Raw genomic sequence first — 25,682 nt, 5'->3', positions numbered from 1 at the left:
AATTCCAGAGGCAAGCCTGAGAGTGGTGATCAATGACCACCAAGACTCCCCAGCACTGCTGCCAACTGTACTTGGCTGCACCTCCTCACTTGCTAACAGCCTGCTCAGCTCCTCCCACACGGAGTAAATAGCTTTGCTCACTGCTCAGGTTTCAACATTGTCCTCTCAGCCCTTACGAAATTCTCAAAGTCATGACTCAGGTTCAGGTAGGCCAGTCCTGCGGAGACTGTCATGAAGAAAGAGAACTTGCTTGAGATGTTTCACATCAATCACTGCTGTGCCTTTTAAACCCAGTACCACACTTGCATAAAGCTATAACCCACACAGAAAGCAGAATATGCAATTTACCCAAGCCACAAATACTGGGTGGAGTAGCATTTCAGAAATGGCAAGTCTAATAAACACAATGACTTGCAGAGAGGAATGCGCCAGAGTACGCATGGCAGTAAGAAAGCAGGAGGTCAAGGTGATGTAACCACACACAGCAGAACTTAAAACATTTTACAAGAAATTTGGTTTTATAACACAGACTAAGATCAGATTATTTAGGGCTCAAGCTCCATCCCTCCTGGGATGTGAGTGACCAGAGCCTCACTCACATCCCATTTAAGACAAGCATCACTAAAGCTACTCCAAATAGGTTACCCAGTTTTGTGGAACTGAGGCTTCACTTCCACACTGTTGAAAAACTGAAAAGTGACCACCTGTGTCCCTAGGCTCAGGACCCTGCAGCAGGACTAACAGGCATTAATCCAGTACCACCCAAAGAACAACCAGTGCCCATGGCTCCCACACACTGCTGATTACAAATACTTCCTCATCATCAAAAGCAATGCAAGACAAATTAAAATGCCTCCTAATAATACAAGAAAGACTAAGAGTCTTCAAGCATGAGGGTTTGCATGGTTTTAGAAAGAATTCTTATGTGGCAGGAGAAAGCAAAAGTCTTAACATTTTTCTAAGACATTAAATGCATTTACTCTGCAGAGAAGGTGCCTTACTTCAGAAGCAAAACTTACTGTTAATACTGAAGTATCAAAAAAAAGGTTTTTGGAGAGCCTCAAGTAGAACTTGAACAGTTCTTCTTTAGCCGTGAGACAATGAGACAGAGTGATGGGACTATGAAGTGAAGTAACAAAGGATGACATGCTTAGCAATAAATTGGTTCTTATTGTATCAAGATAGTGAGTTATTTAGCCATTCTTCAGCTTCTTTATTCAAAGAACAGACACAGTGAAGGGAAAGAGGAGACTGCATGAAGTTACTCCATGACTAAGTCTGCCTACATGTAGAAAGTAAACACATAGGAAAGGTAAGAAGAAAAACAGAAATCACTATTGAATATAAAATGTAGCCCAACTATCCAGGAAACAGCTTGGTGTGGAACCAGATTCATTGGCAAAATTTTGCCATTTGCAAGCCAAATACTCTTATCAAAAAGAATTACTAACACACTGAAAGCACTAGTTGAAAAAAAAAAAATACCAGCCCAAACTGGCATTTTAGCAGTGATCAACTCCCAGTGGAGTTCCAGCCTCACCTGTGCTCAATGCATCCATCTGCTGTAATTATGGGCAGTGGGATTTCTCTCCCCTGCTCCAAGGCAGTTCCCCACTGCTGTGGCTTCAGCCTCATGCATCCATATGAAAGAACCCTTGGCAGAAATGTGCCCAGAGCACCACAGCCAAGTGACTGTCTTAGGTGGAGGTGCTAACACTTCGAAAAGGCTTCCAGTTCACTGTCACAGGGCTGCATCTTTCCTTCTACTGGTCCACAGTAATTTGTCTTCCACTGACAGCTGGTTAAGAGGAGATGCTTTGCTGTATCTCCAGGGCTTCTTGACCACCAGGAACCCAGAACAGAGATGACCAGTCAGGAGCTCCAAGACCTTTGTTACTGCCCAGTGAAACAAACTGTTCCTGCTGTCAACTGAGCCGAACAACTGAAACAAATGGTTTTTTTAAAGCTGCAAGTTGCACAGGTCAAGAACAAATCAGCTTTAACTTGTTAGTTGCCTTGGGTACACAGTCAGTAACATCTGAGTTGGATATTTTCTGGGTCATTAAAGCTCCAAAGGCATTTCATCCCTTCAACAGCTAATAACTGTTCTTTAGGACCTACTTCTTGAAAATGCCTGTTCTTTGCTTTCCACCTTCTGTCACATACAAAAATAGTTTTCTCCAAAAATGCAGCACCCTGTGGATTAAAATCCTAGCACTGGAATATCCTTTAAATGTTTCCTCTGGAGCTGTTTAAAGGACAAGTTCAGCACAGCCAAAAATGCCCTCACTCTTCCCCAAAATCACCTTCACTTCCTTCCAGTTCATGGTGATCATCATCATCACCACTAGCAGATATCATTTTGTTTCTACTGTCAACCCTCCTCCCTGCACCTAAACCACCTCTGATTCTCAGTCATGTAACACAATATATTTTTAATTGCATTGCAAATTGAATTAACAACTACTTAATTAACTACTACTGCTATGCTGGAAAAGAAAGGCAGATCCTGTTTCTTATCTCCTGTCAGGCTCCTTCTGGGGACACACATCCCACCTCATATGCATCTTACTGGTGTTTTAAATAAAGACAAGAAAAATACAGAAAAGTCTGACATTTTCAAACATTCTATTACTAGATTTCTCTATTTACCACAAATATTGCTATTTAAGCATCTGTGACGTCTTCATAAAAAGTTTGAAATATGTTTTAAGAAAATATTGGTAAGTTAAAAACATTATTAATCATTTATAAGGAGACTGCTGACTTTTTAAATAGTTTTTATGTGATTGCTATTTCTGCATTAATTCATTTTATCAAAGAAATAAATCAGTATGCTTGAGTTAATAAGATTTACAAGAATTCAATTTACCAGGGATAATTTGACATAAACAGAGGACATCAGCAAGCAGAGTTCTGCTCTACAACTTTTGAAAATGCAGTCTTGTACTTGGTATTTTTAAAGTTAATTTTTCAACTGCAATAAAATAATTTTGTCAATTATTCCTTATGGTCACATGCTAGGTTAAAAAAGAAAACATGCCAAAAGTAAGTTCAATAAAAGTTTACTTGTTTGTTCATTAATAGTTAATAACATTTTTAACCACTGAATGCAAACACAGAATATGAGCTAAATTAGCACCACACTATATGTGTGTCAGCTGCTAGAACTGAGAGATGATTTAGCAGTACAACATCTCTATGACTATACTTAAAAAAATACAGTCTTGGTGAGTTGGAAGGGCCATGCTGCCCACTGGGGCCTAAAGACACACTATGCCACAAACATAAGCAAAGCTTCACAGATAAAGTAACTTCCTAAAATCATTCAAGTTTCCATCAAAAAGCTACTGAATTATTTAGGTCCTACTCCAAGTCTGACAAGTCTAAATAAAATATTGAGCAAAAAACCATAGTATAACCATTAGTCTGTTCAAGACCCATTAGTTGTAGCATTATGATCAGGACTAGTCTATTCTGATGCTCCAGTTAACTACTTGATGGACAAGGCAGGAATAAATAAAATACACAAAAATTAAAATTAAAACCCCATCTCAGGATCAATGCTATATATGGCCAAGTTAGTGTTTGGCCACTAAAATTCTAAACTTTCTACATATGTTAAAATCATACTGGAAAAATCTCCACCATCCCTTATTTTAACACATTTCCATCAAACAACCTTGCTAAAGCTTCCTATGGAAGTGAGTGTGACCTCCACACCTACACATGCAAGTCTGTAGCCTCACAGGTAAGCTACTTCAGCCTCAGAATAAAAAACAGTGTAACTTCAAGGATCTTGAAAATATTTTGTAAACCAGTGCAAAGAGTACATAGAGCAGTGACATTTTAAATAGACTTTTGCTGAGCAACCACTAGACAATGCTACCAGATCAAATTGCACTCTACATTTATAAAATAAATCTGTATTGGACTCCAAGAAGAAGACCTCCATCTGTGTCTCAGACAACATACTCTGCTCAATCTCACAAGAGCGACAGGAGTGAGGGAGGAGGAAGACATGTCTTAAACTAAGAAACCAAGTACAGGAAAATAGTACAGGAAAATAGATACTTTCTGAAATCCAGAGCTGTTGGCAGAAATGAAAACCAAATACTTATACACAGCAGCACCTAAAATTATAAAATACATACCACTTATAACTTTACATTGACATATTACATGGTTCTTTTTGTTCCAAATAAGAGGTAACTCAAACTGATGTTAAATGTTCACCTCCCTTCCCTTGCATTAAGACTCATGTAGTTTTAACCATATTTGTAATTCTTGTCATTAGGATCTTACCTAAAACACAAGCAGATGACACAAATTAAGCTTGCTACAGTAGCTTTTCCAAACAACAGTCACTGAGCATGTCTATCCCTAGACAGCTGCTGGACAGCCACTGTGGTGGCTTCCACATTAACACCAAAGTTAGTGCTGGTTGTTCCAGAGACTGCCCCATCACAGGCTTTGTTTCATTCTGACTCACCTGGTTTTGAGCTACAAGTTCTATGCCTAAGTGGCCTTGCAACACAGGTGCTTTTTATTCAGGCAGAAGCAGCCTAGGTAAAAGTGGTCAAATAGCATTGCACAACATCCAACTGCCCAGCAGCAAAAGATAAGGTAACTGTGACACTTACCTGTGTCACAGTTCTCCCTTAGATATATTTAATCAGTTCTTTGTAGATGGTATAATACATTTTCTGTTTTGATTCTCTGTTATTCTGTGCCTAGCATGATACTGAATTGTTTATTTACATTACTCATCTCCTAAGGATGACTTCAGTTGTCAATGACTAAAAGTATTTCCATTTAGTTCCTTGTAAATGCCTTCAAATTCTGTATCTAAACATTCCCTATGTCATTATACCATCCCATAGGCAGATTGTAAAGACCTTGGTTAACTGGATTTCAGTTACAACAGCCTCACTCCATCATATTAAGCTCTGTTCTACTTCATATTTTTCAGGCTTCCACTACATCTCTTTTTCTCCAATGTAATAAGCTCAGATTTTTGCCAGCACTGTAATTTTCCCATAGGAATAACTGCCATTGAATATTCACCTGATCTTTAAATGCTGGTCAACCCACGCAAAAAAAATCAGCTCCCAAGCTGTAGATAGGCTGTAAGACAGTAATTGTGGGTTGCTGAAACCTAGCCCACATGGTACCATTTCTCTACTAAAATTGAATGCAAGCCAAATTTCTTGTCTCATGAAAGTACAGCCTTATATCTAGTAGTGCTCCTGGAAAACTAAGTCAGTAATGATTGATGCTAAAAAAGGCACAAATACATTTAACTGGCTTAAATTCACTTATATAAGCCCTGAAATATTCAGAAGAAAAAAAAGATCTGGAGAGAAAACTTTACTATCTGCAAGGAGCTTGATGTAGGACAATCAAGTACTTTTCAAGCCCATTTTAATCATTTTCCTATGAATGAAAATCCTGAAGAACACTACAGTTTGACTTTATAACTTAGTGGGAACATCAATATTAAAAGGAAGAGTTTATTAGAATATTCAAATACACTTACATAACACCAGCATCTATCTAGTAAAGGATACAACACAATATAGAGAGAAAATAACCACAAGTTCTTTCAACATAATAAAAATTACAAACAAGTTTTATTGATATTATACAGAAAATATTTCCAGACTAAACTAGACATAAGCCAGAGGACACCAAGTACTGTTCCAGTGTGATAACACCAGGAATTAGAAAATATATCCGAGCTAGCTCTGTGTAGTACCAAAAATACTACCATAATAACTTTAAAATACACTAAAATACTACCAGATTCAGCCCAGTAACAACTGTCTTTGTTTCAAAGTTTCTTTTCTTGTCTCATAGAACTGAACAGGAAAACAGGAATATGATTCAAAGTGAAGACCTAAGACACTGCCTTTATTACTCTGAAACACCAGTATCATTATTCTGACAAAGCAAGCTATGGTAGTTAGGAAGACTCATACCAAAACCAGGTAAAAATATAAAACCATGTCAGGAACACTACTCATGAAAAAAACTAAAGGAAGCATGGATGACTATCATGGCTGCCAACAGTGAAATGGAAGAGAACATTAATTTTAAAAGCCTGAAGTTTTCACTAAGAACTTCACACACCCCAGGAAAGATGTCCAATGATTTCCTGAGCAACAAATGCAAGTAGTTTCAAATGCAAATAAGCACAAGGAGACCAACTATTGCTTGGGTTTTTTTTTGTTTCTTGAATAGTCTATCAGCATGTCAGGTCTACTGAGTTTCCCTTTCCATCCAGTCAGTTCTCATGGATGTACAGAGTTTGTTTTCAACAGGTTTAGCAAGGCAGAGGAACTTCTTGAAAGCTGGCAAAAAATAGTGCTGAGACTTTTCTTTGTTTTTTTTCTTTTTCTAAAGAGAAGGATCTTTCAGTAGAAGTAATTTAATTACTTCTTTGTTATTGAAGTAATTTGAAGTATCTTTCCCCAAAAGTTCCACTTATGGTACATCATAACACTGCTGCATAAAGACACAACTTGAATACTGAGAAAAGAACATTACTGTGGGTTTTACAGGACTACACAAATAATCATTTAACATCATGTGAACTGCACTCTCATCAAACAAATCATAGCATGCCTTAATAAACTAGTGCATCACATAATGCATTTTTTCCTGTTTCAGATTAACACAAAGATACAAATAATTACAGAAATTTTCAATATGCTTTCTTCCTTACCTCTTTATTGTAAAAGGCAGTGATTTTTAACCAATATTTGGAACATATAATTAATGTTAGAATTTAAGTAATTCTGCAAAAAATAACGTTGTCTTACCATGACTATGGGCACTTCCTGGACTGAGACACGGTTGAAGTAACTCTTTGGTTGGAGTAAAATAGCCTTCTTTCCCCTGGTGCTGGTTCATTTTTCCTGGAGTTATAGGCTGGTCATCACTGTTTGTTACCACTGCTGAAATATAAAATGGATGCTCATTCAAAGATGTTATGTGCTTGTGCATAGATTTCTATTAAGAACTTCACTGCTGTTTATGAAACTGGTATTCAACTGCTCTGTTGCAAAACATTTCATTCTAAAAACTGAGGTTTTCAAACCAGATATTTGCTTTGGAGAGGATGGCAGAAAGAAGCCAGTAAGACTGGTCTAAGACATGAGGCAAAAGATGAAAACAAAAATTAGCATGAGGTTGGAAAGGCTGATACTCAATAGAGATACAGCATTGAGCTGTTGCTTATCTTCTGAAATACTTCTTTTCTTTGCCACTTTGAGATAGCTTTTGGTTTAACTAGCCTCAACTCAGCCAACCCATGAAACAACTTGTCAGATCAAGCTGTACCAACATCCCAGAAAGCTAAGATCAATGTCTGTATATACATCACAAGAAACAAGTCTTAACAATACAAATCATGTACAAATTCTGTCAAGGCAGAGGCTTAAAGCAGAAGAGTTACTCTCCTTGAACCTCAACGGTCTGAAAGACTTGTCTGGTGTCTTCCTACCTATTTCTAGGATCACCTGGCCAGCCATCCTGTTTTACAGTTTCTGTACATCTTGTTAAGCTGCAGACAACAAAACTGTACCTTTTTCATAATCAAAGAATGACTCTGTAACACTTGTTGTGTGAAAGCAGATATACTGACAACGTGCTCAAAGAGGGAAACAAGCAATATTTACTAAAGAAAAGACTGGAACTTACAACACGGATGATTTTAAGAGTTCCCAAGCTTTCCTTAAAAGTTCAGCAGAAGATTTGAGTCAAACCAAACAAGTTCTATTCTCTGGATGGACTCTGCAAAGTACAAAGGCCTTCTTAGCTTTATCACTACTCTTATTACAGTAGTGGAAACATTTTGCAGCAAAACCTGGAATGAACACAAAGCAGTATGAAAAAATAAAAAGGTGCTTGAGTGTCCAGAAGGGTGAGGAAGATAGTGAAGGGTCCAGAGCACAAGTCTGATGAGGATGGCTGAGGGAGCTGGGGTTGTTTAGCCTGGGGAAAAGGGGATTCAGGGTAGACTCTACTGCTCTCTACCACTACCTGAAAGCTAGCTTCTCCCATGTAACAAGTGACAGGACAAGAGTGACAGCCTCAAGTTGTGGCATGAGTGGTTTAGATTGGATATTAGAAAAACTTTCTTCACCACAAGGCTTCTCAAGCATTGGAAGAGGCTGCCCAGGGAAGTGTCACCAATCCTGGAGGTATTTAAAAGATGTGTAGATGTGGCACTTGGGGACATGGCTTAGTGGTGGACTTGGCAATGCTGGGTTAACAGTTGGACTTGATGATTCTTAAATGTGTATTCCATCCTAAATGATTCTATGAAGAATGCAAGGATTGCAGTACACCCACCTGTATTATTTTTCTACATCAGATAAGCCATCTAAAGCTCTGCTCCAGAGAAACTATACTCTATGTGAACTGCTGCTGAGGAAAAATATGTAAGGAAATGGACAAAGGAGTCAACCAGCTCATTTTACCAGTTCAGAACTCAAGTCCATCAGTGCCAGAAGCTGGTATTTCAAAGTAGTGTCTGATTTTGCTCTTCTTCTTGTACCAACTAGCTGTTTATTGTTCTGCAACTACAAGTAAGGGAAAGGGGGGAGCAAGGCAGTTGCTGAAGTCTTGGGAAGAGACCATACTGCAGAAGGTCTTGTATGTGAAAATAAAAGGGGGAAGAAAGCAGCTGCTTCACAGGTTTGCACAAAATGGGTCTCTGCAAGGAGAGTGAGCTATATTTGTTTTAAAGATTTAATGTGTACAGTGCACTGAAGGAAGACCAGCTTTCACCCAACTAGCTGAAAACTCCTTTTGACAAGCCACTGGCCACTTAGCTTCTGCAGGGATGGGATTTCTCAGCCTACTGTGCTCTGCAGGTGCCCCCACCAGCCCCTATGCCACTGCAGCAGGTGACATCGTGGGCTCCACTGCAGGAACTGCACTGGCAACCCTCCCGAGTAACCTGTACAGAAGGCTTGTTTGTGAACAGGCACCATGCAGCACTGCTAACTCTTTTTTAAGCTTTGGGAATTCCAAAGGTTTCTTAAAGCTGTCACAATGCAGTTATTTCTCAGGCAGAAGCTGCCAGTAACCTGCAGTGTAAGCAAGCTCTGCACACGAGTGTTACTAAAGCATGAGCTACATTCAGCAGGGGGGACTCAGTCACACTAACGGGACTACCAGCTTCAAGCTCACTGTAAAATTCATATCCCTTCATTAGGAGTCAATTAGGTCCTGCAACAACTCCTAGAACTGTCAGAAAGGCTCTTTTCTGACCAAACAGAGTTTATGTATCACCTAATATAGAATACCATATGGCAAGCACTTCATATGCCTGGGTATTCAAGGTGAACTTCTTAAACCAAGCAGGTTTTTGAGAAATTCCATCTAAAAAGCTGAAGAATGATTGGCAGGAGAGTTTTTCAATCTCCTTTTTATATAAAGCAGCGTAAAAGTACTAAACAAATGGAAATAAATCAGTTAAGAACATAACTATTTATTCACACCATAGCAGCTACTAGGAGGAAGTTGTCCCCCCTCCTGCAAAATGCCTCATCCCAACACTCAGACATTTGCTCTGAGGTGAGGGAGAAGACAAGGCATTATTTTAGAGAAGAAACAACAAATAGTAAATATCAAAGCCTCCTTGTGACTCTTTAGAGGTCACATTCCAATACCAACAGAACTGTTGAGAGTTGAGAAGACATACTTTGTCCATGTTCATCATACTGGTCACCAAATTACTAATACAAAAGTTTGTCAGTACAAGTCATACCTTAGAAGAAATACAAATTTACAGCCAATTTATTTCAGGTAAAGCTATGAAAAAAAATCTGGGGAGTCAGATTCCCACTTCTGTTTCTATAATGAGCCTGTGATAGTGTCTGCACCACTGAAAATAGCACAAGGACATCATATACAGGAAAATGTTTACTACAATTCAATTCAGCATTGTTTTTTAATGTCTATAATAAGCTATATCAGCTAAGACCACAACTTCTGCATGGATTTCTCACAGAAAAAAGAAAAAATTTGTGCCTGCACCTTTCTTTTTCCTACATACACAAACTCTTAATCCCAGGCAAAATTACTCTGCCAATCATACTATCATACTAATGCTCACAAACCAATGGCACCAGCAAGTCTTTGGCTGCATGCAAGCACATATATACATCTGAAGTTTTCCCTAGCACCTCACCAGATCCAGTCCTGAAGAATTATAGTATATATATACCTGTTCAATTCTGAATATGTAAAATTATTGAAATTAGGGGAACCACACATAGCACTAGAAATCAACACACTCAAAAATAAAACCGTTTTCTGAACCATTACTTCCATATCTTTACTATCTGTACTACAATAGCATTTGAAAGTTTCACTTCAAACTGATAAAAATAGCTTTTTCTCTTCCAGATAAATAATATAAAAGATTTTTTTTCCTGGCCATGACTGGGAGAGGTGAAGAATAAACTTTTCCCACTAAAAAAATAAAGGCTACAGTAGGGAAACTTTTGGATGAGTGGTATGCCAGGCAAAATACTTTTCCAACAGCATATTTTCATCACACTTCAACTTCTCAATTATGATAAAGAAGAAAACTTAGTATTTATCCCAGCAACTATATGCAAAGATATCTACTAACTACTAAAAATATATGTGCAAACATAATGTAGGAGAGAGGAGTCACTTACTTGATAGTTCAGGAGAGTCTCTGTTCTCACCATGATGCTGTGTACACATACAATTGAGGAATGAAGAACAGCAAACATAAAATTCCAGGCCAGGAAGAAGCAAGTGCACAAAAAGCAGCAGCAGCAGCGGGAAAGAAGGACAATGAAAACAGTGTTAGTTCATAACTAAAATACAACATGCACCTCAATGCCAAAGGCAAGACCTCCAGAGACTCCACAGTTCAGAAAAGTTGAAGCAACAAATCAGACAAATATGCCTATAGAAAAGCCATTATTAGGAGCCATCATTAGTAAACAGCAACTGCCTCAACCACTTCTTGTGAGTGGAATCTCTCCAGCCGCAATTTAGTGCTCATATGACTTGATACACAGCATTTTTAAAGAAATTATAAGCTGGAGTGGTTTCAAAAAGACTGAAGCTCTGAAGAAAGCTGAAATAACACAAAATGTTTCCAAAATCACTCCACTTTCAGGAAAGTGTTTTGGAAGGAAAAATACCTTTAAAGCCATAAGTAATGTGCAAGCACCTACTAATGCTAGATCCAAGCCTAACTGCTTTTTAATACAAACACAAGCTTAGAAGCCACAGATTCAGCTCATCTACAAACACAGGTAACATTTGAAATTGCTTAGGATGTAAGACAAATAGTGCAGTTTTAAATTTAAGAGGATATTTTATATATGAGTGTTTCCATAGAACCAAGTTGCTTAGAATTTCTCTCCCACTGAATGCATCAAATACAGGCACTAAAGGAGGGTAACTATACAGTAATATCCTGCAAGCCTTTCTGATATTTGATCTGGAATATTTTTAAAATCCTTGCTAACAAAGACCACAATCAAGGCTAAGATCCCACTGTGCTCAGCCGTGTACAGGTAAAAGGCAAATTCCACTTATGTCTTTACGGATTTACTGCATTTGAAATCTGTGAATAATAGAAAAGGAGAACAGAAGAATACTGATCAGCATGAACATTTCCTCCTTAAAAATAAAATAAATCCAAACATGACATATCTTCTATATCCCAAATAAAAAAATTGTGCTCCATAAAGTAGTGAAATCCTTGCTCTGCTTTAAAGAGGATCCAATCTTGTCTCTCTTATCAGGACTTAACAGCAGGAAATGTAAAAAAGAAAAATCATAATCAAAATCTTTGCAAGCAGGAATCTTGTCTTGCACTCCTGACCTCAAAACACTGATTATTTTTTTTTATCCCTCACATCTGCCTAAGGGTGTTAAATTGTAAATTGACAGTGCAATGTGCAAATGCAAAGTACTGCAACGAATATACAGCAATTGCAGTACACATCATTGGAAAGATGAGGGAACCCCTCCTTCATAATTCTGCACTTTCTGGAACAGGACTTGACTTATCTGGAAAAACTGAAATAAAATATAAGCACACTTGGCAAATAACCTTCTATTTCTGCCAGAGACTAACTTCAGGTCAAAGAGGGAAACCCATGAACTTACCAGACAGATCTGAGTAGTAGAACATGCGATGTATTCAAGAATTCAATGGCTTTCATGGCAAAGTGTTTATTCTTAATGTACAGATAACATACTGCAGACTAGGAAACAGTTTATGTTTAGACTGGAACTGTCCTACCCTATGCTGATCTGAGATTCAAGAGAACAGTGGCTGACAAGAGAACAAGAAGCCTGCAGAAACTATACAGAGATCCAGCAACTGAACTGAAGGACTGGGAGCACAGCTATTTAGCACTGGGCTGCTGCAGTGGTCACTGGGAGCTGGACAGCAAGAGAATGGAACTGGAAAAATACACTGTGAACAGACAGGATCAGCAGTACCTGAGCTCAGCCAGATGCTCGCTGGCAGTGCATTACTTACGTGTGCAGGAAACAAGAGGGAAAAGGCAGCGCAGCAGGTCCTGTCTCACTGCCTGCCCTGCAAGCAGCCCTGGCCAAGATACAACGTGACACCAGAGAGCAGGGCAGCCTGTCACCCGAGATGGCAATGCAGGGGCTTTTCATGTAAATATTTTAGCATTGCATGGTTAATCCTATGAACTGGTACAAACAGCTCCTATGCCAGAGGCTGAAACACAAGCCTGTCTAATTCTGTCCTCTATCTTCTCCAATTGACATTCTGTTTACACACCAAACTCCCTCTGTTGCTGGTCAACCCCCTCTCCTCATCAGAGTATTTGGGTCTGTGTATTTACCTAAAACCTGCAGATTATATATTTCTAAACATTGGTGCAAGATGTTAAGGCACTGAAATGAGACTGTTTTGGCCAAAAAGACCTTTCATTTTCCAATGGCCTATTGCACCTCTATCACCTGCAATTCGTATCACTGCAGACTGAGGTTCCAAACAACTAAGGGAATAAAACGTGACCATTTTACTACTTCAGGGTTTTCTCTGAAAAGAATGCTCTCTGGACATTCCTGTCCATCACCACTCACAACTCTTATTCTAAATCTAGCAAATTAAGAGAAACATACATATATTCCCAGAGGCACAGCCTAGCCCTATTTTCCCATTATATAATTGATGACTTTGATTACAGATTACAGAACAAGTCCTCTGACAGGTTCTCAACACTACGTGATCAATTTCATTTCTACAGAGGCACAGTTACTTGAAAATTTTGCTACCAAAATACATGAAGCCTAGTCCTCCTCCCAGTAAAGTTTTTGACTAAGACTTAGAAGTAAAACCAGCAATATAAATCCAGCAATATAAAGTATCACGAGACAGCAGCTGTAATTGTTTTTATACAAAGGCAGCTTACGTGCTTCAAAAGAGCCTATTTTTAGATGTTCATTTCTCAGAAATAAAGCTTATAACAACTGCTGCTAAACTTTAAGTTATATCTGCCAAGTTCTTCTTAAAAACAAAATCCTTTTCCTGTTGAATATTAGGGTAAAAGCAAAAGCATGTGTCACGCTAACACGTGTGAATCTCTTATCACAAAAGATATTTTAAAACAGTATTTTTACAATCAAAACATACAACTAAACTTTTAATAGTTTGAATGAACATTCTAAAGCCAAGTGTGAGTTTTCACCTTGCTCAAGACAGACTTTCCCTGAAGGCAGTCTCTGATACATGCAAACCATTGAAATTAATCCGGTCAGTTTAAATTCAGGACCACTGACCCACCCTACAAATCTGATCAATAAAAATGATTAAATGCTTCAAGGAAAGAAAGTACTTTTATGTCTGTTGATGTATTAAGTAACAAGGACTGACACTGACTGTACAAGTTCTATCACAGGCAAATTATTTATTAAAAGTTTGTCTCAGCAAAAATTAGAAGTGACTAAAAATTTCTAAAAAAATATTTGAAAAAAGAACAGTTTATACCATACATTTCCATGTAATGTTCTACGTCCTGGGGAAGTGAGACTTGATTAAATTATTATTTTATAGAAAAGTAGACAAAAACTGTTCTCAGACAAGAACTCAGAGCATCTATTATTTTGCACTGTTTTAATGGTGTCAGACTACAAAAATAGCTGAGCTGTCACAGCCTTTGTCTTCAAACTTAGATTCAGTACATATCAACCTAATTGTGAGACAGGAAGAGCATTTAATATGAGACTTTTCTCTGTATACTGATTCTGCAAAGGAAAAAGCACAGCATCAAGGCCTGTGATCTCCTCATCCTTTGTTCTTTAATAAGCCAGCCAAAAAATCAAATTAGAAAGCTGACACTTCTAAACAAGATTTTTTCAGATACCTCCTAGAAACATCCCAAAGGATTTAAAAGTGGAGAAAAATTTTGCTCAGTATTCCTTATGCACATTACAACATATGTATTTCATTCATTTTATCATGACAGTGGAACTTAAAAAAAAATTTAGATTGCGCCTAAAAGTCTGGAATACTGAAAAATTTGAAACATGACTTCAAAAAAATTAAATTTCTGGGAAGTGTCAGGATTTGCATTGACTAAAGGTCTTCAAAACTACTGGGTCAATCTCTCTTAAAATACATATGGCATTTTTAATATTTAATTTTCACTTCTTTTACTATGATATACACTAGGCTGTATATTGGACTACCAAATAAGCTTTCAAATATGTTTTTAACACTTGTAGTGCAACACACAAAACTTGACATTGTAACTGCAATTTAGACAATTACCCCACTGACTGATGTTTTGATAAGAAATGCTTAGACTAGCCTATTATAATACATCATCAGTTTAAAAAAAAACTATTCTGAGATGACACTTCAGAAGCACATAGGATGAAAGGCAATCTATCCTTACACTTAGCATTCTTCTAAAGCAGTCTTGGTAAAACAGAGACTCATTTTGAGGAACTTTCTTAAGATCATGCTATTCTGAAGGAATGTCACAAAAAGAAAAGTAGTACATCTTACATTACTTTGAAGTGTTTTGTAAACTGGTACTTTTTAATATATTTTAAGGAACAAGGAGGGCAGCAACTGAACTGACAGCATTTTTTTTAAAAAATGAAAATACCCTACTGCACAGTTGGCAGTTGATACTCATAAGTAAGCTGCATCTGGGATATAAATGCATAGGCCATGCAGCAAACCAATGAATTTGTTCATTACAGAAAAAAGCCAATAATTTTCTTAGCACACTCCAAAACAGTTTGTCTCCAAACTCACCACTAAAGATAAAAACAGTAATAAAACACTTGATCGAGGTAATAGCTCCATGTAGTAGTTCAGTATCACATATAAAGTTTGCCAGAAATGAGGTGTTAAATTTGACCTTCACCTCAGTTACAGAAAAACATATCCTATTTTGCCTTTGGGAAGCAGTGCTTTGGAAACTATAAAACATTTCCTGCTTCAGCTATTAAAGTACTTCTACATGACAGCTTGTGGAAAAACTAAACTCTTGTATAATTTCAACATTTATGATGATGAAGATGAAGCACAATAGTACACACTAGCCTTTCCTGTTTTTAAATTGTGCTTAGAAAGAGCTTCATTGCCTCAGATATTTTATAATCAGTACACATTATCAACTCTTACACCTCAAGATCACTCTGGTAACATATAATTATCACTCCTTCTGTCTTTTCTGCTCCTCATTCCACCAAGAACTACATTATTTTTTCTGTTGTCCATAATCACTAACTAGCAAAGTGCCAGTTAGACTGAGAGGAATACCTTTTTCCTCTGGGACTCTGAGACAAAATCCAAAAATCAAATCCAAAATCTAAAAGGTTTTGACATACAGCCCTCCTGCCATGAGAATCTAGTAAATGATACATGATACTACATAATATTCCAAATGCATTCACCAGAAAAGTATCAATTCAAAGCAAAAGTGAACAGATTCAAGTCATTTAACCCTCTCCCCTGCAAAAGCATCTTCACAGTCATGTCACTGCACAAAGGCACACTTAAGTTACTCACTGAATTTCTATCCAGCTCCCCATCAACCGGCACGTTCTCCATGTTGAGAGGGCCTGTTCTCTATCAGTTAGAGCTCTTCCATCCTGCTACTCGAGATCCTAGAGAAGAAAAATGTAATAATTTAATTCCAAGGGCTGAAATCCAGTAGACAGCCATACTTTCTCTCCCCTCCATTTTATGAGGCTAAATAGTCTCACATGGTAACAACCTCTGCGTTTTACAGTACGTTGCAAAACATGAACATTTACCCAGAGAAATCAGCTTAGGAATGGAGAGAATAGTTTCAGACAAAATGGACAAAACAAAAACTACTCACAGAGACAAGCATTTACTTCTACAAATAAGGAAGAGTTATGCAAAAAAAAAAAGAAACCCACAGGTTTTGCCCTGTATTTCCCGTTGTTCCAGAGTTCCCAGCAGCACACCGCTCCCCTCCTAGAGGCATGTGCACACCAACTGTTTGGGTACAAAACAAAGCTATTCTGGAGCAGCCAGAGCTGAGGGCTTCCCAGCATAACTCCAGAAACAGCCATGCATTGCTTTGCAGAACCAAACCACAAAAATTAAATAATATGTGCAAGCCAGCACCTTCTGTGGCACAGCGGGCACTCCTCTGGGGGTCACCACACACAGCGAGACAGCAATGCCTCATTCTTTAGGCATTTCCTATTTATTTTTGCAAGAGAATGAAATCTACAATGAATCCTAGTATCCACAGCATATTTAAAGGCATTAGAGAGACAAGCACACACCCTGAAACCAAGCAAAACTTGGTGGAAAAGAAGTGTTTTAACCACTGATTTGTTAAGCAAGTTTCAGGAGAGGCGCAGATCAAACTGGGATGCCTAGTGAGATGTTCAGCTAGAGCCCATAGTTCTGTCTCTGTCCAAGACCTCAACCCAACAGGACAGCAGGGGATGAGGGGCTGTGCTTACCTGTTTGGAGCAGGGCAGTTGGTATCACACAGGGACAAAACCCTGTGCTCCCACCCTCCACAGAGCCGCGCTCACTCTGTCCTTCCTGCCAGCCACAGCAAGTGCTTCAGCAGAGAATTAGCCCAAGGACAATTTTCTTCTCTGCTTTTGTCTTGGGTGGGGTGAGGGGGCAGGAAGCAGCTAAATTACAAACTCAATTGCTAAACCAACACTTGTGCAAGAGCAGGGGTAGCACGGAGATGGTGATTTTTTTTTTACACTATAATGTTTGCATATTGTGTTTAATCTATGCATCAAGGTAATGGCAAATTTTAGTAAAAACAGATTAAATGAAGACAGGAGGGTGAGGTGGGAAGACACATCACAGTCCCTGCAGGGAACCTGAGGAACATCCTGAATGCAGGAGGATGGGAGAAAGGCAAACAGATAACCAGAATACACAAGATCTTCTGGTTCAAGGTCTGTCTCAGGAAACAGACACTTATGAAAACAAATCCCTCTAAAAAGAATAACCATTTATTCTACTGCTCTCCATGTTTTATTATAATTGGATTTTGGGTTTGTATTATGTAACACAAGTTAGAATTTTCCCTCAGGAAAAAACATACAGTATTAATTCTAGGTAATTACTATAACATATGCCAGTAAACCACAAAAGGAACTATCAAAAAATAGTTTAACAAAACAATTGTGTGCTAACAAAATTGCAAAGTTAAAAGTTTTCTATGGCTTAGTCCAATGAACTAAGTCCAATGACTTAGCCCAATGAGGAGGACCTTGCTCAAGCACCTGAGTGATTAACTGAGGTGGCACGTAATTGGGAAGCATGGCTGGATGCTCTCATGTAAATTAGAAACAGTAGACATCTGAAAGGAGATGACTACAAGTTATTAATTTGCATTAATAAAAGGAAAGATGCCATTACCACAGAAAGAGGAATTCACCCTGAAGCTCTGTTTCCCAGAGCAGCAGGCACTGCAACCCTTACCTTCCACAGCCAAACAGGAGATGCAGACCTGGGTGATGATTTTTGATGTCTGCTGCTTCTCATCTCTCCCCCACACACTCATTTTAGGTTCTCTTATTAGCAGGAAATTCAACAACACCAGACTGCATGCATATTCAATTTGCAGAAACACCAAACTCTTTTAAATAGGATGACAAATGAGGGGCATTACAAACAGATGCAAGCACTGCTATTTAAAGCAGGTTCTCAGCTTTTTTTAGTTACACAAACTTGTAACCGTACTCAAGTTATCCGAACGAACAGATCTTTGCTGACAGGAACATTCAGCCTAAAACACTTTTAACCCATTTTTATATTTAACATTTTTTAACTCTTCATTTTTATTGTCAATGCTCCTGGTGTATTCTGCTCCTCCATCTGCTCACACAATGACAGCCTTCCTTATCTAAATCTCAAGAGTAGCACCATCAGACAGATACCCGATGGTCTAATTCTCAGCATTCATGATCACTTGTGGTCCCAAAGACTCAATCCAGCATGCTCCTAAAGGCTGCAGAGAAGTCTTCTGGGAAAAGGAAGGAAAAAATTCTACCTGCTCCTGTTTAAACAGTAAAGCAGGTGCAGAAATGGTTAAGGACTACCTTCCCCCAAACTGTTTAGCTTATGAGTAGACAGCCAGCTTGCCTTATTTTTCTTGGCAAAATGAAGGCTGAAAGTGAACAATATTGCTTCTGTTATATGCCAAAATAAATACAAAAGAAGGAAAAGGGCTCTCTCAGCAAAAGGATACTGCCAAAGAGTCAAACAAGTATGAAATTGGAGAACAGATTTATTTTGAAAATTACAGAATGCTTCTAACCATCTGAGCCCCAAGGCTTTGAAACAATTTTCCAACCAATGTATGGAAGGGGAATTTTCTTATTTGTAAATGCAGCCAGGTTATTATGAAGGGTGATTCCACAAGCAAGCTCTTTTAAACTTTAGCTAATCCAACCATTAGATTTGAAGATACAACCCCAAATGTATCATTTTATTGATCTAGGGGTTTTTCTAGCTTTTGGGGAATGTTCATGACACGCTTTTGCTGCTCTCTGTTACATTCACAAGTGTTTGCAGTTTGGTCAGCTTGAGGTTTTAATTAACAAATGCTCCTTCACAATATTAATTCTTAAAAGCCTAAGTGTTCAGAAGGGTACATGCAAAATGAAATTATTTCAAAACTCTGTAATGACAGCCAGCTAGTCAGCTATTTTTCCTTTATAGACACTGGATAAAATCAGGTACACACAAAGGTATTACTTTAGAGCACTGTACCAATCAGACAAATCCTGCCAGAAAATAAGCTCTTTCTCTCCAACTGTGAAGAAGGTTGAACAAGTCAAAACTGTACCTTCCAAGCAGAGGGGAAATGTTTCCCTCTTATCACACAATCCATAACCTGTCCTGTGAACACTTGAAGTCCATCTTATTTCTGTTGATGACACCAAACTGTGTAGTGCAGCTGACAAGCTGGAGGGAAGGGGTGCCATCCAGAGGACCTTGGCACACTTCAGAGTTGGGTCTGTGTGAACCTCAGAACATCAGTTCAACAAGGCCAGGGGCAAGGTCCTGTACCCGGGCTGGGGCTACTCCAGGACAAATACTTGCAAGCACAAACACCCAAGGCTGGGTGGAGAATGGGTTGAGAATTTTCTTTCCCTGAGGAAAAGGAATTGGGGATACTGGTGGATGAAAACTAGACATGACCCAGCAACATCTGCCTGCAGCCCAGAAAGACAATGTATCCTGGGCTGAATCAAAAGAAGTGTCGTCAGTAGGTCGGTCCACTGGGTCATTCACAGATGTACTTCACTTTCACAATGTTTATATTTGATATTAGAAAGAAATTCTTTACTGTGAGGGTAGTGAGGCACTGCAACAGGCTGCCCAGAGCAGCTGTGGATGTCCATCCCTGAAAGACACTTAGATTTTTTTGAGAGCCTTGGTTTGAAGGCCAAGGAAGTGTTCAAGGGTGTTGGGTGTTCAAGGGTGTTGGGTGGGGCTTTGAGTAACCTGGTCTAGTGGAAGATATCCCTGCCCATGGCAGGGAGATTGGAGTTACATCATTTTTAAGGGTCGTTCCAACCCAAACCATTATGGGGTTCCATGGTTTTAACAGATTGCTTCAGCCATTGGTAGTTTTTGTAACTATTTGGTTTTCAGTTCACTGGACCTTGAGAATAGGAAAATCCTCCTTAGATCTTCCACAGAAGGAAAAAAAATGCATCAATGAAAGCTACTGCTCTGCATGAACAGGATCTTTTCTAACTACTGTTGTGGTTTGAGAGGAAGTAAGTTTTCTGGGATGCTGTGGTCACACCAATGGGTGCTCAGATTTGAATATTGGCACCTGGTGTGGCCACTGGGCACATGGATCTGCCTCTGAGAACACGGGGGTTAAAAGCAGAGCACTCCCGGGGGAAGCTCTCTTGGGTTCCAGTGAGGAAAGAGTTCGGATCTCTCCCCCATCCAGCTGCTGCTGCTGGGCCGGAGAGGGGAGCCATGCGGCCGGGTGAGGTAGGCTGGGGCTTGGACAGAGATGGGAGGTGAAGAGGCCCCCGAGGATGGAAGGGTGGGAGAAGCACCAGGAGGCATCGGGCAGCCCCCCCAGGAGAGAGAGAGAGAGTGCAGCCTGTGCTTGGGACTGTGCTACCTTGAAACTTGGTAACATGTGCCAGCAGCACGGCTGAGAAGGAGAAGGGGGAGGGGGCAGCGAGAAGGTGTCTGGCTGGCCGCTGTAGGAGTTCCTGAGAAGGCAGAGCCCAAGTTTTTAACCCTTTCTTGGACAATGAAAACTTTGGCAGAACATTAACCTTTCCTAGAAGAGAGATAGAGATGAAATGGAAGAAGGAAATGTGCAAGTGTGAAGGTCTGGGCAAGAGAAAGATGTCAGGAGAGTAGAGAAGAATCTTAGGTGGGAAGAGATGATGGAGTGGCCTTAGCTGGACTCTTCTTGTTATAGCCATGGACAGAACCATGTTCCTTGTGACACAGAGACTGCATCCAGGGGGAGGCAATGACTCAGAGCCAAGAGAGTTCAGTGTTGAGACCCCTCGGCCCCAGGGGGTGAAATTTGGGGGGGACAGGTGTCCCAAAAGTGAGACTGTGCTCTTTTTGGAACGGGACAGAGCATCCTTAAAAAGATGACCCTAGAAGGAGCTCTGGTCCATGTGCAGTGGTGAGAACACTGGGCATGGAAGGAAGATGTCACGATGGCAGATGATCTCTGGGCGGTGCCATGAGTGACATGGAAACACACAAGGTTTCAATGGTGTTTCCAGGGGAAGCCTATGGCACAAGAAGGACTCCTCTCCTCTTGATGAACTGAGAATTGATTATCTAAACGCTGGTGATGGACCAAGAGGTGGTGATTTTGGGGGATAGATGTACTGGAAGTTTGGTGGGGGGAGGAAGAAATGTTTTTGGAAAGTTTTCATTTTCTCTGTGTGTTTCTTGCTAATTAGAGTTGTAGTTTAGCTAATAAAGTTTTCTTTATTTCTAAGTGGGGGCCTGCTTTGCTTATTCCTGGTCACATCTCACAGCAGACACCAGGGAGCATATATTTTCATGGGGGCACCGGCATGGTGCCAGCGCCAAACCATGACAATGAACAGGATCTTTTCTAACTATCTACACACATACATGCTAAAAAGTCTTATGGGAAGAGGTAAAAAGACAACTCCCATCATTAAAAAAAATAATTTCAAAAGCCATAAAATGGATGTCTCAGTACTGTGCTGTTACCCAATATTCTCTTATAGGTACACAAACCACAGATCTAAAGCTGCACAACTTAGGTGCCACGGCGATGAGAGAAACTGTGGTAGCAAGTTTTTGTTCAGTCCTATAGAGATCAGTGAAGTGGATATGGCAGTGTTCTGCATTGACTTACATATTCTCTGTTAACCAGAATACATGAACTTTTATTGCAGGATATGTTTAACTAGATAAAGGGGTTATTAGGCAATGCAAGGCCCTTTTTCTGCCAGCATAACAAGAGCTCATCACCAAACATGATATTTGTTCTAGGCAGAAAGAGTTTAACCCTGACACCATGGCAGTAATACAATTGGTGGTATATTTATAATATTAAATTATAATCCAATTCACAAAAGGACTCTTCCTCTCCTTCTCCCACACAAGATTAGCTTCAGTTCAAACACTTCACTAAATCTGGAGAGTTTCATCAAGAGTCCTCAATGTCCCCAGACAAATTCCTGAATTTCAGCCAAGGTGCAGCCACAAAGTTCAAGTGGTAGAGATGACCCCCTGAACCTAACACATTTTCTTTTTAGTCAATGACCAAGTTACTTGAACACCTGCACAGTGTATTACACAGGCAGGTTTTAGCTGTCTTCCTAAGGAGTTTCCCCTAGGGTCCTTAGAGAGGGCAGTTGCACTGCAGCGCTGTTTGGTGACCCGTTACAGTATCACAGTACACTCCTGCACTCCGGCACCAAAGCTCAAGGCAAGCACCAAACCGGGCCCACCGGGCCCTGCCACCGGCTGCCTGTGAAATGGCTGCTGCCTCCTGACCCAGCCTTTCCAGAGGGGAAGTGCCCTCCTGGGCTCTGACCTCCAAACTGACCTCAGCTCTGCTGGATGCCTGCCTTCCTTCCCTAAAGCCTAAAAGAAGTAGAATCATTTAAATTGCTCAAGATGAGTATCAGATGAGAATAAATTGTATTTTTTTTTTAAGATGACACAAGCATAACAATACATTGACTTTAAAGATCAATGTGGTAGCAAGTAAAGACAAGGCATACAAGGAGAAAAGAAAACGAGTTGTTTACATTGATGTCAAGAAGGATAAAAATTCACCTAGGTCTTTGGTGGAAAGCAGAATCACAACAGCACCCAAAAATGCTATTCCATATTTCCAGGGAATCAGAGAATGGTCCAGGTAGGAAAAGATCTCTGAAGGTCATCTTGCCCAAATTCCCCTTTGCAGAAGGATGTCTAGACAGCTTTTGAGTATCTCCAAGGATGAGGACTACGCAAACACCCTGGCCGACCTGTGCCAGTGCCTGGTCGCCCTTCCAGGTCAAAAAGTGTTCCTGATGCTGGGATGGAACTCACTGTGTTTCTGTTCGTGCCCACTGCCTCTTGTATCATCAGTGAGCACCACTGGAAAGAACGTGTATCTGTCACTTTTATACCCTCCCTTCAGGTATTTATACACATTGATGAGTTAGCCCTGAGCCTTCTCTTCTCCAGGCTAAACAGACCCAGCTCCTCCAGCCTTTCCTCACACAAGAGATGATCCAGGCCTTTGATCATCTTCACAGCCCTTCACTGGATCTCTCCAGCGCATCCACATTCCCCCCTGTACTCTGGAGCCCTGAACTACCCAAGAGCTCAGATGTGAACTCAACAGTGCTGAGCAGAGAGGAAGGATTGCTACTCTCAATCTGCTGGCAGTGCTTTCTCTAAAGCATTCAGGAGCACCATGCATCTACTTTATGGCAAGGGCAAGTTACTGACTCCTGTTCAGCCATCTGTCAGGATAACCGGGTGAACTCCAGGTAAGCAATTCTATAAGGTCCACAAGGAAGCTTAAGGTAACCCTCTTGACTAAGGCATCTAAGTGCTAAAACAAACCAAAAAGAACAAGTTTCCTAGATATTAAGATTTAACTATAACAGTTATAGCTACCTACAACTCCTAAGAGGTATAGGATCAGTTTCAAGAGATTACAGGAAATCTGTACCCAAAATCTAACAAGGGTGATCAAACAGAGGCTCTCAAAGAATCTATGTGTCTTTCAGGCTGTCCTATGGCTGCTGAAGGCACTTTCACTTTGCTCCAGGCAGTGGGGGAGCAGCAATAGCACAGAAGGTAATTGAGGAAGCATGTCTTACTCTCAAGGCTCTTTGAATACAGGGCACCAGAGGAAGAGAAGCCTTCTGTGGTTGTAGCACAAGGCCACAGATCATCTTTCTCAGCTAACAAGTCTGCACACCAAGTACACTTCATTATCAAGCTACAGATCAGGCCAGCTTCTTGCACATGACACAGTGCCACTGCATGCCAAGTACCCTGTGTTTCTTGAGATCAGTTCCAAGAAAGCAGGAACTGAAGCAAAGTTACTAGTAAAAATGGAGGAGAGGCAACAGGGTCAAAAAAAAACAGTAAAAGATCTGGTAAGCAAAGAAATCACAAGTTCTTCTCAACTCTCAAACTAACGTTCTTGACAAAGAACAACTTGGAAGAATTAGGAACTGGTTGTATTCTGCAATTTTAAAAGAGAAATCTGAGAGCTGAGAAAATCTCTAGGTTCAATTCCTACTACTGTGAAGTCAGTCCAAACAGGAGAACTTGACAAAACCGGTAATTATATAGAAGGCATAGATGGCAGACTACATAGTTACATTAACTCTGAATTGCAATATTTGAATACTCAAAAGTCTGCTGCAAATGTAAACAAACCAGAATCAACAACTGCCTCAAGTTCCCCAGGTACACTGTGATCACTTAATGCTATCACCCACCAAATCTACCCTTAATGAAACACTTCCTTCCACCCTGAGTTTCATCACCTGCCTCCTCATTTCCTGAATAAACAGTCCACATGCAGAGCAAGCTGTTTCCTCTGCTTCTGTATTGCTGTTTTCAGAAGGAAAAAAACATCAAACACCAAACCACCAAAAAAACGCAGGAAAGCTGAAATGTTTAAGAACAGGACTTGAAAACATCTCTCATCTGGAAAAAACCTGGCACAGTCCAGATATCTCAGCTATCTTTTGAGAGAGTTAGCTGGCAATGAAGGCCAAGGAAAGCACAACAAACTTCTGAGTACCCACTGCAACTTCAATAAATACTACCATAAACTGGGTTCCACAAACAAACTTGTCCTGAAAAATGAAGGCGTACAGAAAATATGGTAAGAGTCACATCCAGGTACTAAATCCCAACATTCTCTCTAAAAGCTTGAGTTCCTAGGGTTCTGGAGCCCTTTGCCACTGAAATACACTTCAAAGCTCCCAAACTTATCCAGGTCTTCATGATAAAGAATCTGCAAGACTGTTCCCATGACTCAAATGAGTTGCTGGTCTTAATGGTAAAAATGTCTATTTCTTCACTTAAAGGTGTCTAGTTACCTACAGCATTATACACTTCACCTCCACAAGCCATTTTTACCGAGGGCTCAGTCTAACTTTGGAGCATAAAAATAGAGAGGCAATAAACCATTGATTTTGTTCATTCAAGAGAGAACCTATGAAGCTTCATAAAATATTCAGATTTTTTTTTGTTTGTTTCATTGTGAAGTAGGCAAAGAAGATTTATTCAAACCTTACAACACCAAATCTAGCACTGTATTTTTACATACTTTTTTTGTTACTTTGCTACACTACTAACCAGCAAAATAGAAGTAAGTGGGCATCATACACAATCATACAAGGTTAAATTGACTAACAACAGTCTTGATTTTGAAGAAAAAAAGATGGACTAAAACTAAATGGTTAGAGACATGGCAAACCATATTCCTTTCAGAACTCCCCCCTCTGATTTTCTCCCACATCTGTAAAGTTACTAATAATAGTCTGTCACACGGTACTCTTTGTCATCTCCCATACTGGCAGCTGTATGAAGGGGCAGTGTGACACACTCTGCTAGAGACAGCTGGAAGGGATTAGGAGATTACCAGTCCTCCACACCTGGTCCTTAC

General features: G+C 39.8%; 1 protein-coding gene across 8 annotated transcripts in view; it reads right to left on the bottom strand.

Annotated features, from left to right (window-relative positions):
* Positions 1-25,682, bottom strand: part of OSBPL8 (oxysterol binding protein like 8) — an 89,350-nt gene that overhangs the window by 42,808 nt on the left and 20,860 nt on the right. For 2 of the 8 annotated variants that reach the window (XM_071423383.1, XM_071423385.1), the window contains exons 1-4: positions 16,073-16,172; positions 10,701-10,737; positions 7,705-7,797; positions 6,825-6,959 (exon numbers count right to left, since the gene is read on the bottom strand). Coding sequence is in view for 6 of the 8 variants with exons in the window: in XM_071423385.1 (XP_071279486.1) it covers positions 6,825-6,915 (91 nt within the window). In the remaining 2 variants the exon portion in view is untranslated. Of the gene's footprint in view, positions 1-6,824; positions 6,960-7,704; positions 7,871-10,700; positions 10,738-16,072; positions 16,173-25,682 lie in introns of those variants that run through there. The other 6 variants (XM_071423384.1, XM_071423387.1, XM_071423386.1 and 3 more) reach the window with 5 other exon arrangements.

Source organism: Agelaius tricolor, unplaced genomic scaffold (assembly GCF_023055355.1).
Source record: "Agelaius tricolor isolate 1412-34295 unplaced genomic scaffold, bAgeTri1.0.p SCAF_3, whole genome shotgun sequence".
Taxonomy (NCBI): domain Eukaryota; kingdom Metazoa; phylum Chordata; class Aves; order Passeriformes; family Icteridae; genus Agelaius; species Agelaius tricolor.
This window is presented reverse-complemented; position numbering and strand designations above follow the sequence as displayed.